Source organism: Nannospalax galili, unplaced genomic scaffold (genome assembly GCF_000622305.1).
Source record: "Nannospalax galili isolate Female #2095 unplaced genomic scaffold, S.galili_v1.0 scaffold160, whole genome shotgun sequence".
NCBI classification, from domain to species: domain Eukaryota; kingdom Metazoa; phylum Chordata; class Mammalia; order Rodentia; family Spalacidae; genus Nannospalax; species Nannospalax galili.
In genome coordinates this window covers 3,277,846-3,290,106 of record NW_008346900.1, presented here as the reverse complement: position 1 = coordinate 3,290,106, position 12,261 = coordinate 3,277,846, and the positions used below count along the sequence as shown (strand labels likewise).

At 54.0% G+C, this 12,261-nt stretch overlaps 3 protein-coding genes across 5 annotated transcripts in view; 2 read left to right on the top strand and 1 right to left on the bottom strand.

Annotated features, from left to right (window-relative positions):
- Oprl1 (opioid related nociceptin receptor 1) overlaps positions 1-6,381 on the bottom strand; it is a 27,506-nt gene extending 21,125 nt beyond the window's left edge. The window contains exon 1 of the mRNA XM_029568428.1: positions 6,215-6,381. Within this exon, the coding sequence (XP_029424288.1) occupies positions 6,215-6,306 (92 nt within the window). The 5' untranslated portion in view covers positions 6,307-6,381. The remainder of the gene's footprint in view (positions 1-6,214) is intronic.
- On the top strand, positions 1,684-2,852 carry Lkaaear1 (LKAAEAR motif containing 1). Its single transcript, XM_029568424.1, is given in 4 exon segments — positions 1,684-2,347; positions 2,471-2,607; positions 2,609-2,752; positions 2,831-2,852. Coding segments are annotated over 4 exon segments (615 nt in total). The 5' UTR covers positions 1,684-2,035.
- A 34-nt stretch (positions 6,382-6,415) lies between the features above and the next one.
- On the top strand, positions 6,416-11,803 carry Rgs19 (regulator of G protein signaling 19). 3 transcript variants are annotated; one of them, XM_008843327.3, is made up of 8 exons: positions 6,416-6,555; positions 6,729-7,088; positions 7,884-7,957; positions 9,023-9,126; positions 9,275-9,396; positions 10,784-10,858; positions 10,947-11,181; positions 11,255-11,803. In XM_008843327.3, the coding sequence occupies exons 4-8, from the start codon at positions 9,097-9,099 to the stop codon at positions 11,444-11,446; spliced, it is 654 nt and encodes a 217-aa protein (XP_008841549.1). In that variant the 5' UTR covers positions 6,416-6,555; positions 6,729-7,088; positions 7,884-7,957; positions 9,023-9,096; the 3' UTR covers positions 11,447-11,803. The 3 variants fall into 3 exon arrangements, with proteins under 3 accessions (XP_008841549.1, XP_008841548.1, XP_008841550.1); XM_008843326.3 differs by lacking the exon at positions 7,884-7,957; XM_008843328.3 differs by lacking the exons at positions 6,416-6,555; positions 6,729-7,088; positions 7,884-7,957 and adding an exon at positions 8,025-8,322.
- The last annotated feature ends 458 nt before the right edge of the window (positions 11,804-12,261 follow it).

The following is a 12,261-nucleotide window of genomic DNA, read 5'->3' as shown; positions in this document are numbered from 1 at the left end:
CCTCTTCTGACCTCCACAGGCATTGCACGACATGGGTGCACTTACCTACACGCAGGCAGTACATGCATACGCATAAAATAAAAATAATAAATTTTTTAAAAAGCCCTACCCTATGCTGTTAAAAAAAATTGAGATCAAGGTCAGCCTGGTCTACATAGTGAGGACAACTGGGGCCATAAGTAGATTTGTCTCAAAAAAGACAAAATAATAATAATAATAATAATAATAATAATAATATATATATATGTGTCTTTTTGTAGCCCAGCTGGCCTGGAACTCACTATGTAGACCAGGCTGGCCTTGAACTCACAGAGATCCACCTGCTCTGCCTCCAAAGTACTGGGGTTAAAGGCATGAGCCACCATGCCCAGCCAAAAAAATAAATATTTTTTTTAAAAAAGAAAGGAAACTGATACACTAACTTTAGCACAACTTATGTGTGTTTAGTATACAGAGAAATTAACATATGAGTAAATTATAGAACTGAGAAGTGAATTAGAGTCTCTATTTTTTTTTTTTTTGGCCTTTTTGAGACAGGGTCTCCTGGTAGTCCCAGCTGGCCTGGAACTCACTATGTAGATCAGGCTGGCCTTTAACTCACAGAGATTCACCTGCCTCTGCCATCCAAGGCATGCACCACCACACCCAGCATACAGTCGGGGTGCAAGTAGATTATAGAACTCTAGGACCTGCCATCCAAGGCCCAGAACGTGTTAGGACTTAACAAAACTCTTCTCATCTTGAGAGACCTCTGAACCCCTGAGGTCCCAAACTTGCCTCAGAATTGTTGAAAAGGGGTCTTGAGTTCCTACAAGTGCTTAAGGTGGACCTCAGCCACAAAAGTCTCCTGTTGGAGCCCTATCCAGAAAGCTAGGTCCAAAGAGCCTTTGCAGCCAAACACCAGGCCACAAGACCAGTAATTGTGTATCTGAGACCCAGGCTCAAAAGACTTGCAGTCATTTGGGCAGGACACATGACATACCCAAGACCAAGTTCAGGCATAGGGATTGCTTCCAACAGGTGAGGGAAAAGGGGGGGCTCCAAGTTGCTAGGCAACCGAGTCAATAAGCCTAGAGTGTCAGAACTGAGGTACATTTTCCACGGAAAAGGAAGAAAAGTATGTGAGGCAGAAAGTGGGTGTGTGGAGCATGGGCAGGGAGGCCTGGCTTCTGGGCTGTTTGATGGGTGGGGAGGTGTGTGAGTTTGGGGAAGAGCTCTCAACGTGTCTCTACCTCTCACCCACCGGGAGCCAGGAACTGGGGCTGGATTGGGAACCGTTGCTAAGCTGGGTTTCCTTTCTTTCTGTGGGCTATTCCTCCTCTGTCGCCTCTTCTCTAGCTTCTGTTCCCCACATCTCCACCCATGAGGGGACAGGCCAGAAGGAAAGAGATTGTGTTGTACCCTTACACACAGACCCAGACATACACACACCTGTAAACTCCACAAGTATATTCATGCACATACGTGTAGACACAAACACAGGGTGGGATCCTCCACCCAAGAGACCATAAAGGGCCATGCTCTCAACTCTGTCAGTCAAATGCTAGGGATTCTGGGCCAGACCAAACCAGTCCCTGGGGCTCAAGAGTGGGGGACACTGAATGACCCATGACCAGTCGCGGAGGCCATGGAGCATAATGAAAGTCCACCAGTGGCACACAGAACAGTCCATGGGGTCTACAGACCTGAGTAGGGTCCATTACTAAACTTGAGTGGATCAGAAAGTCATGGCTGACTGCCTATGAGCAAGGTCAGACACAAGTCACAGATGTGTGGTAAGCCGCTAATGGAGATGTGTGTTAGAGTTAGAAAAGGTTCAGAGACAGATGTAAAGGCCAGAGGTGTGGCACCTTAGATGGCTACGGGAAGTCCCGCTGAGATGATTGGAGCCATGATGGTCTCCTAACCGGCTGGACTTCCTCTCTCCTCCAAAGACCAGAGCATGCCACCTCCTGGAGTGAAAGGAGTGAAAGGAACAACAAGGGAGCAGGCCCTGAGGAACACACCAGGAGCAGGAGCCTGAGCCTCTGAGCACATGAAAGGCGGACGGACAGCTGAGCCTCAGAAGCCAGGCTGGGCCCTGTCTCAGGAGGGGCTGGCGGCCATGCTTCCCATGCAGCACCACCGCCACCTGCTCTTTGGTGACCTGCTCGAGGACGGGGCCCCAGCCGCCTCCATCTTTCCTCGGTAGTCGGTGGAGATGCCCTACTGCATGCCGGACCCACGCACGTGGACACAGGCGTTCGAGCTGCCAGCTGAGCGTCAGAACCGGCTCCTGGGTGTTCTCAAAGCAGCGGAGGCCCGCAGTCGAGTCCGCGCCCTGCAGCTGCGCTACACCCGCATGCGGGTGGGCAGAAGGCCAAGGGCAGGGAGTGTCCTGGAAAGTCGGCCCACCCGCTTGCCGGAGGGGGCAGTTGGCGGGTCGCGGCTGGTTGGCCTGCAGTGTTCCTCAGCTAGCTGATGTCCGCAGGCGGAGGAGATCACGCTCTTGATCCAGCGGCAGGGATCCGCGCGCGCTGCCATCCGGCTAGAACTCTTCCTACCACCGCAACTGAAGCCTACAAAGATCCCAGATCCCCTAGACCAACGAGAGGTGCCAGTAAGCCTAGAAAATGGGTGGGGAGGGCCCTGGGCCTCGCCATACACTGGCTCCAGCCCCTCTCTCCACAGCGGAGGCATGTGGAGACTATCCTGGAGGAGCCCGTGGATGGCAGCCTCTTCTAGTGTTGACTGCAACCTACAGAGACCCCGGGTTGCAGGGGCTCCCCACCATCCCACATAAAGTTCTTTTCGGAGGGTTCTCCGGTCTTTTTCCCTCTTCTTCCCCTAGGCCCCCAGCAGGGAAGGGGTAAGCATGAACGCCACCTCTCCCACAACCACAGTCACAGACTTCAGGGCGCAAGAGAGGGGCTCTTCTGACAAGGAAATGTGAATGGGTGGATGTCAAAGTAATGGCACAGGGCACCCCTATCTCCCAACCCTGCCCGCACCCATCAGGCAACCAGTGCCCTCCAGGGCCACGGGGGCTCCCAGTGTGTAAAAGGACAAGGGAAGCGTCTGCCTAGGCACCAGCACCTCCAGAAGTCAGGGCAATTTCCAGAGTTAGGGTCATTCTACCTGAGGACTAGGGTGGCATTCTGGGACTACAAAGCCAAAGCTGGCTTTGGATAGTCCAGCCATGCCTTGAAGACCAAAAGAGCGTGAATGGGATGCCGCCCTCCAAGGTCCCTGAGTGGTAGAACAGAAGACTCACCCTCTGGCCTCCCTTTCATCAGGAATAACCTCCTGTGCCCACTCAGCCCACCAAACATGAAACACAGGAAGGAAGTCACCCATCCTGTTCAGACCACTGAACTCTGAAAATACTGGCTTCTAGGCAGCTCTTCCTCTTCTCCCCAGCATGAGATCTTTGCAGAGCCTGTAGTCTCTTGGTCCCTCTTCCTTTTCCTCCTTCCCAGCTTCCACTCAGCAAACTGCACAGAAGGGGAAGCGGCAAGGTAGTAGTCAGCTCCTGCCCCAGCAAGTGGGCTCCCACTGGCTCTGCATGGAGCAGAAAACAGATCTGGAGAGTGAGAAAGAGATCAGAACTGGGATCCAAAAGGAATCTTGCTCACTGATGGCCAGTTTCTGCAGCTCTCTGTTTCCTCAGCCCTTCTCCCCCTGCACCTGATCCTTTGCCCTTTCTGTCCTGGGCCTTGATCCAAGCCCAGACTGCAACATTCACAAGTCAGAAGCAGCTCCCAGGAGGAGGGAAGGGAGTTTCAGTCGGGGGAAGGAGGGCAAAGGCAGGGAGATGGTGGGTTTGGTCAGGGATATGGACGGCAAAGGGAAGCAGGCTCTTCATCCAGGAGTGATGGTCACACACATCCAAATGCAGACCTCTGAAGATAGTTGCACCGGATGACAGCCAGCCCTGGGCTCCTCTGACCGACCTCCTTGCAGTCTAAGCCCCAGGATTTTAGCCTTGGCGATTGGCCAAGTGCCTAGAAAGACTATCTGTTCAGTAAAGTCACACATTGTTTCATCACTTCTCTGACCTTGCATTTCTTCATCTTTAAAATGGGGGTTATAAGGATATTTGAAGGTTTATAGAGTACCCCACAAAGTGAGTACTCCATACAGCTACATGATGGCAGAGGGCTGAGAACAGAGGTCAGCACTCTGAAACAACTAGTAAAACTGGCCTAAGAGCTCTGTTTCAAGTGTTAGACTGGCTGGATGTAGTGGTATTAGACCCAGCACTCAAGAGGCAGAGGCAGGTGGATCTCTGTGAGATCGAGGCCAGCCTGGTCTACATAGGGAGCTCTAGACCAGCTGGGGCTACAGGGAGACCCTATCTCAAAAAAACAAAAATAAAGTGTCAGATCATCTTAAGGGAACTCCTTATATCTCCACATCATGGAGGGACTGGGTCTGCAAATGATGCTAGGAAAAGTGCCAGAGGATGCCTCTACCTGAAGGAAACCCTACAGAGAAGCAAAAGCACAGGCCCAATAGACTGTATCCTCTGAAGAATTTGGGTTTCTTGTGCTGAAGCAGAGCATAATGGGATCAAGTTCTATCCCCACTGGCATCACATGCTGAACTCTCCTGGTTGCCTCCTAGATTTAGGGGCCTGACTTGTGCCAAGGGGAAGATAATGATGGAGTGGACAGCAGACCTAAGGTGGCAGAGAACGAGGGGATAGGGGTGTAAAAATTACCTGAGCAGGGGAAGCATACTGGCTTCCACACACAGCCAGTTGATCACACACGCATTATTCCCACAATAGAAAGACAACACCCACCAGGCGTGGTGGTGCACGCCTTTAATCCCAGCACTCAGGAGGCAGAGGCAGGTGGATCTCTGTGAGTTCAAGGCCACTGGTCTACATAGGGAGCTCTAGACCAGCTGGGGCTACAGGGAGACCCTATCTCAAAAAAACAAAAATAAAGTGTCAGATCATCTTAAGGGAACTCCTTATATCTCCACATCATGGAGGGACTGGGTCTGCAAATGATGCTAGGAAAAGTGCCAGAGGATGCCTCTACCTGAAGGAAACCCTACAGAGAAGCAAAAGCACAGGCCCAATAGACTGTATCCTCTGAAGAATTTACAAAAAAAAAAAAAAAAAAGACAACACTGAAGAATCAGCCATGTTATGTGGCTTCCACCAGGTGCTGGCCCATTTCCACTGGGCCTCCCTGTCCTGACCTGTACCTGCCTCTCAGGACTAATATCTAGACTAGAGTAACTGTTCCTGTCCAGATAGGCTTCCTGGTCTCTGTCCAGCTTTGATGGTTCATCAGTGTGGCAGCCACAGGTTTCTGTGGTCAAGTCATCAAGTCCTTGGGTATACATTACAGGCAGCCTGGCAGCTTCAGGCTCTCATCCATTGATCTCTGCTTAGCTAGGTGCCCTGAGCATCATGGCAACACCCTCTCCTCCTCAGCTCTCCTCCTCACCTCTTACCCTGTCCCTTTCTTTTCTTTTTTCTTTTAGACAGGGTCTCACTGTGTAGTCCCACTTGCCTGCAGTCATTGAAATCCACCTGCTCCTGCCTCCCAAAAGCTGGAATTAAAGGGTTTGAGCTGCCATATCCTGTGCCACCAGTCCCCTTCTTGTCTGTCTCCCACCCTAGCCCCTTGCAGTCAGCTCCAGGCTACTCTGTCCACCTCATTGCCTAGTCCACAACGGGGGAGGGGTTTCCAAGGGCTTGTCAGGTGAATGAAGAGCTCATGTGAAGTTTCTGCTTTGCCTCTCTGACTTGTGTGGTGTGTGCACACATACAACTTAAGCAACTGTAAGACATTTTGTTAGCAAGATCTTAAACACCTGAACTGATCAGGCTGTGTTCCTGAGCTGGGGAGGGTGGGAGTCACATGGCATGGCAAGAGGTACCACAGACACTCTACAGACCATGTCTAACGCAGGGTCAGGGCCTCTGGACACTGGCCCAGAGCATGCTGGGACAATGAGGTAACTCACATCTGCACCCAATCACAAGGGACCAGCAGAGTTGGCCAAAGCGCAGGGCATTTGTGGCAAAGGCTATCTTGGAGCAGCTTGAGGGGTCAGTAGGAATTCAGCCAGGCCCTAGAGACATTTGGGCTGACTGGATGCAAGAACCAGGACCCGCAGTCCCACCAAGCTCCACAGCAGGGTGGCAGGCTCATGACCCCTACGTTACAGACCAGGCTCAGAAAGGCAAAGGGTTGATCAGTCCTCTTCTTACCCAGACAAGCACAGGGGGTCCAGGTCTGGTGACCCACTTGCACGACCCCTTGAATGGAATAGTGGACCCAGCTGACCAGAACGGGGCGCCATCAGCTCACTGTCTTCGCGCCTCACCCCTCAGAGCCACCCCACGCTACTGCGGGGCGACTCGCAACCAGCGGATGGAGCGCGGGACGGGGCGGGGCACGGCGGGCCAGCAGCTGCTCCTACTCAAGGAAGTCCCGGCCCCTCTCTTTGGGGAAGTGCCGCGGAGGCGCCTGCGCACTGCGCCTGCGCCCCCTCCCCGGCGACCAGCGGGACTTCGGCGGAGCGGCTGTGGCACCCGGACGCGACGCGGCGGTGAGAGCGCCTGGAGCGCTAGACAGGGGACTGGCCCGGGCTGTGTGGGCGCCGGCTCCGGTCCAGGACTTAAGCGACCGGTCCACGTGGACCTGGGTCACTGTGGGACTCGAGCCCCACCCCTTGCGCGTGGGGGAGGGTAAGCCGTAGCGAGGTTCCCCTTTTTTTTTCAGCTCCGAGCCTTGGGAAGTGATTGCTCAAAGGTGGGGACCGGAAGAACCCAGGTTTCCGCGACTCCCGCCCCGCTAGCCTGGTGGGGAGGGGCCACACGAGACACCCGGTCCGCCACGGTCCCTATCCCTCGAGTTGGGTCCGCCAACCTTTCTGCCCTGCGAACTGCAGGGGAGGCGCTGCGTCCCCAGCCCCAGCCCCAGTGGAGCGGAACTCCGCACGCCCACCTACCTCCGGACCGCCCAGGAGTGCCTCCTGAGGTCTCTGGAGTGCTTGCTGCTTCGGAGCACGCCCCTTCGGCAACCAGGGTGGGGCCCAGATCGAACCTGGCCCTCTCATCCCCATCCGCCTTTGGGTCACTGGTGAGTGGGGCACTATGGCGAGTTCCTTAAGGAAGGGGTGGGGACGTCAGAGCCTGCGAGAGGGACCGCAAAGAGACAAGCCCTCCAGAAGATCCCACGGGCAGAAAGCAGGAAGTGGATGGGGGCCCATCATCCACAGGTGGGCTAGGGCAGCCGGCTTGGCCATGGTAGAGAGGCCTGGCCTGCATTGGAGGCAGAGCTGGGGCACTGATGAAGTGTAGGAATGGTGTCCCTCTGTCAGCCCCCTTCCCAAAGATTATGACATTTTTCAGGAATTGCCACATTTTCTTATTTTTTTGGACTGGATGGGCTTGGCCGTTCTTTCGCCTTCTGTGGAGCACCGCGGAAGCCATTCCCCAGGGAGCGTCTGTCCCCAGGGACCAGACTTGCTGCATCTGGCCTCTCAGCCCAGACTTGGAGGCCAAAGCCTAAGGGGCAGCCGAAGGGAATGAGCCCTCCTGGATAAGGGGCAGGAAGAACCCATGCCGTCCTCGTTCCTACCCCCCATTCCCATAGAAGGGAGGGCACCCTGGGCGACATGGGTGGTCCCAACTGACCTGAGAAGGGTGCAGGGAGCCAGGACAAGAACCTGTGCTGGGAAAAAGAGCAAGGCTCCCACCTCTGCACCCACTGGGCCCCAGTACCCAGGCCCACACCCTATGTGGTTCCCTGTCCAGTCAGCTGATTGGTGGTGAGGCCTCTGAGGGACAGTGTGCAGGGTGGGGTGCGGAGGAAGAAGAGCCCTCTAGGGAGATGCCAGATCTCAGGCTCTGCCACACCCCTTCCTTTCACTAGAAGCTCAGTTCAACTCGTGTCCTGGTGTGCTTGCTGGAGACTTGGGAACTCATCATCTCAGGAAGAGACAGGTGGTGAGGTTCCCCTCAATGTACAGAGCTCACTTTCCCATTTCACTGCTACCTTCACAAGGCCCTGGGAGCCTGTAGACGCCAGCTCAGGCAGAAACAGGATTACAAGATCTCTGCTGGGGGAGAGGGGCAATAGGATGGTGGAAATTGAGAAAGTAAAGTGAGCCCCCAAGCTGGTGAGAGAGAGGGAAGTGGACAAAGCAGGGGACTTGAGTTCTGGAGAAGTGGGCACAGGTAGGGGGAGGGGAGGCATTCAGAACTGCTGCCAGGGTGCTGATTGGATATCTTGCTTTGTTTACCCTGGGAACACTGGAATTTGTGGTCAGCTTTGAGTGGCCTAGAAGGTTCCCGAACACTCCCCCCTCAAGGTACAGTCCAAACACCAAAAAGGATAAACCAGGTGAAAACCCCCCGCAAAGAGAGCCCAAGGCTCCATCTGTGCAGCTGATGCCCCACACTGCCACCCTAGCTTCCATAGATAGTACACACATACTTTCTGTATCCTAGAGAGACAGAGGGAAACCAGGATGGAGGGTTAGTAGCTGACATGGCTGAGGACCATAGAAACTTGTTCCCTGAGCACACATCCTCACCAGTGCATGCCCCCATTCCTCACACCTTCAGGAAGTCCTATTCTACGTCCGACTTTAATAACAGTGCTTCAGAACCTAATCCTCTGCAGTCCTCAGGGCAGCAACTCTACCCACCTCCCTACCCCTAAAGAGAGTGGGGTCAAAATGTCTAGCACCCTCCATACCAACTCCAGTCCCTCTGGGAGGGGCTAAGAGCCGGAAGTCAAGAAAGAGGAACCCAGGCTTCCGGCTTCTCAGGAGCAGAGCAGATAGGGTGTCTTGGAACCTTGTGGGGGCCTCATCTAGGAGGTCCAGTGGCAGTAGCCCCCTCTTCACTGACCTAGGCACCTCCACCTGTTATAAGCACTCAAGCTTGGGGTAGAAGGATAAAGCAGGGCTCAGATGGGGGTCCCTCTAAGGGAGTCCTGGGGGAGGAGGGCAGAGGGCTCAAGGGGAGCCAGGGCTACAGACCTCAGTTAGAACTACCTCTCCCCAGATCACCTAGGTTCCCAGGCTGCAGTGAGGGTCTAGAGCTGGCACCACGGAGCCTGGACAACCTTTCATCTACCCATGCCCACCCCGCATGAGGCTGAGAAGCAGGTATGCCATTCCCCACCCCAAATGGTTCCTGAACACCTGATGCCCAAGAGGTCATACCCTTGGGGGCACAGCCAGTTGGGTAGGTGGGCAGAGACATGGGGTCCAATGGGTTCTGGACTAGAAGCTGAGGTGGCTCCCTGTTCCCTAGCACACAGGGCCAGAGGAGGCAGACAGGCCCCCCTCGATGTCCAGCCATGATGCAGCACCCCCAGGACCCCCAAGTCGCAACCCCTGCTGCTTGTGCTGGTGCTGCTGCTGCAGCTGCTCTTGGTATGTAGACCTGGGGCAGAGGGCTTGGGGGAGGGGGACATGTCACAGCTTTCACTGGGCAGATCCAGGGTATATGGGCTAGGATACATGGCTCGTGAGCCACAGAATGGGTATGTGAGCCTGGGTGACAGCATAAGAGAGGCTGAAGTAGGGTATGTGAGCCTGGAAGGCAGCTCACAAAACAGAGGCACTGGAGTATGTGGTGCTAAGGAGGGTCATCTGGGAAGCTCTCAGTGGTATGGCCAGATGTGGCCTGTTCTCCAGAGCCTTCCAAGAAACCATTTTCAGACAGGTGCCCCTGCCACCACATAGCCCTATCCAGAGACTGCTGAACCCTGTTGGCTGGTAGTGGTGGTGCAAATTCCCTAGGCGACTTTGTATGGCCCTATTTTACCTGGTGTCCTGTGGATATGCTCTCTGTAGGAGCCAGGTAAACTGCATGTACATAGCACCCATGTATTCACCATACACCTGGCCAGACCACTGAGAACTGCCCAGACCAGAGACTGAAATGTGGGGCACATCTGAGCAGAAACTGGGACAAAGGAACAGTTAGCCTTTGGCAGAAAGATGTTTGGGGTCTTGGCTTGGCAGGAGTAGCCTCCAGGTAGCAACAGGGAGGGTTTCCTAGGAATGGGAAAGTTGGTGGAAGTTTCTCACCTTACAGAGACCTGGGCCCTACATAGACTGAGGGACCCAAAGTGGGATCCACTGAACAACAAGCCACCATGGCCTGTGTGCAGGCAAGACAACAGGGGTTGATGCATGAATAGTTAGGGTTCAGTGGGAACTTGGTTATGAGTCTAAGGGATAGGACAGGAGCAGAAAGCTTGAGCTGTGTTGCTGCTGAGAAGCCAGGCTTGGAGGGGACTGAATTATTTTCACACCTTTCGGGTTGAGCTGGCAAAAAGGCCAGCTGGGCATGGACTGACAGAGAAGACATTTTCCTTAGAGAGAGGCGCAGGGATCAGGATCTAGGACTGGACAGGTATGGATACATAGGAGGGGCTTTCTCCCTGTATCAGCCAATGAGTCATACTGCTGACATTGGGCCTAGTGTGGCTCCCTCAATGGCCTCTTCAAGAAATTAATGAGCTGAGACAAGGCTGAGGAGTAGAGTCCTACCCAGCTGTACAGGAAGGTGGAGGGGCACCAAGAACCTGAGACCAACTGCTGACCAGGAAAGAAGCCATAATGGTAACCAGAACAGCAATACAGATAAGCTAGTTTAGTGAGGGGCAGGAAAGTGTGAAGATTCTAGGGGCTCCCTTTGCTGCAGCAGGTTTACTTACTGTGCCAGACATCCATATCCCAAGGCCCACATAGAGCTACATGGCATGTGGAGAACCCAGCTGCATAAGGTAGTGCCACTTTCATTTGCCACTAGGAACCAAGAACGGCAGCGAGCCTGGCAGGCCACTCGGGAAAGCAAGCTGCAGCCCCTCCCCAGCTGTGAAGTTTGGTGAGTACAGCCACCATTTTGTATGTGTGTGTGTGTCTGTCTGTCTGTCTGTGTCTGGTCTGATATGGTCTGGCCCTGATGGCTGCAGCACTCCACCAAGCCCTGAGGAGGTACAGAGCTGGGCACAGTCCTTCGACAAGTTGATGCATAGTCCTACCGGCCGCAGTGTGTTCCGAGCATTTCTGCGTACAGAATACAGTGAAGAGAATATGCTCTTCTGGCTGGCCTGTGAGGAACTAAAGGCAGAGGCCAACCAACATGTGGTGGACGAGAAGGCACGACTTATCTACGAGGACTATGTGTCCATCTTGTCCCCCAAGGAGGTGCGCCAGCTGCGGGGATGAGTGGGGGTGGCCTGGGAAGGGCACCCCCCTGACCTTGGTGCCCACCACACAGGTGAGCCTGGACTCCCGTGTGCGAGAGGGCATCAATAGGAAGATGCAGGAGCCGTCTGCACACACATTTGATGATGCACAACTGCAGATCTACACGCTTATGCACCGGGACTCCTATCCTCGCTTCCTCAGCTCCCCTACCTACCAGGCTCTGCTGCTCCGGGGGGCCCCACAGTCCTCCTCTGAGGCCTAGGTCACTTGCTGCCATACGGATGCTCCACTCCTATGGGCAAACTGAGGGCTCACACTCCGCCCCACCTGGCTAGCTGGAAGTAGACCCAATCCCAGTGACACGTGCAGTGCCCTTGGCCTGCCCCTACTGGGTGCCCTCCTGGGAGGTGCTGCAGACCAGTCATGTGTCCAGAACATGTACTCATGGAGTACAGCCTCTTTGCCAACAGGTTTGTAGCAAAAGAGCTGTCTGTTCCTCAGAACAATAGAACAATATGTAGGACCTCAGAATCAGACTCCAGTGACAGGGCCCAATTATATTTTATATGTTCATGAACTTTAAACTTGGAAACATTTCCTTACATTTTATATAAAAAAGAAAGAAAAAAAAAAACTTCCATTCATCTGTATTCCTCCATCCTAAAAACTTGATTTAGTATTGACCTTTTTAAAACAGAAGCTTCTGTGTATCCCACAATCAGGGTAAAGGTTAGAGAAGAGGGTCATCCAGACTGCCCTGGGCCCAGCCTCAGTAGTGGCCTCAGTGGGTGGTTTTGGACCCTGCCCAAGGTGTGGCTCTAGGACCTGGCCACAACCCTGAAGTGGGCCAGCATCCCACAAGGGTTTGAGATGCAACTAAGATGACCCCAGCCCTTGTATACTGAATGAAAAGTCTCCCGGGGGCTGGCTGGGGCAAGGCTAATGGTATGGCCTTCCCAAAGGTGCTGGGCACAGTCACCTTCCTCTTTCAGACCCTATGAAGCAAGCTCTCCCTACTCTGTTCCTCCAAGTTGCTGGGAGCTTTAGCAATTTGAAGCTAGACTTGATCTCAACCCA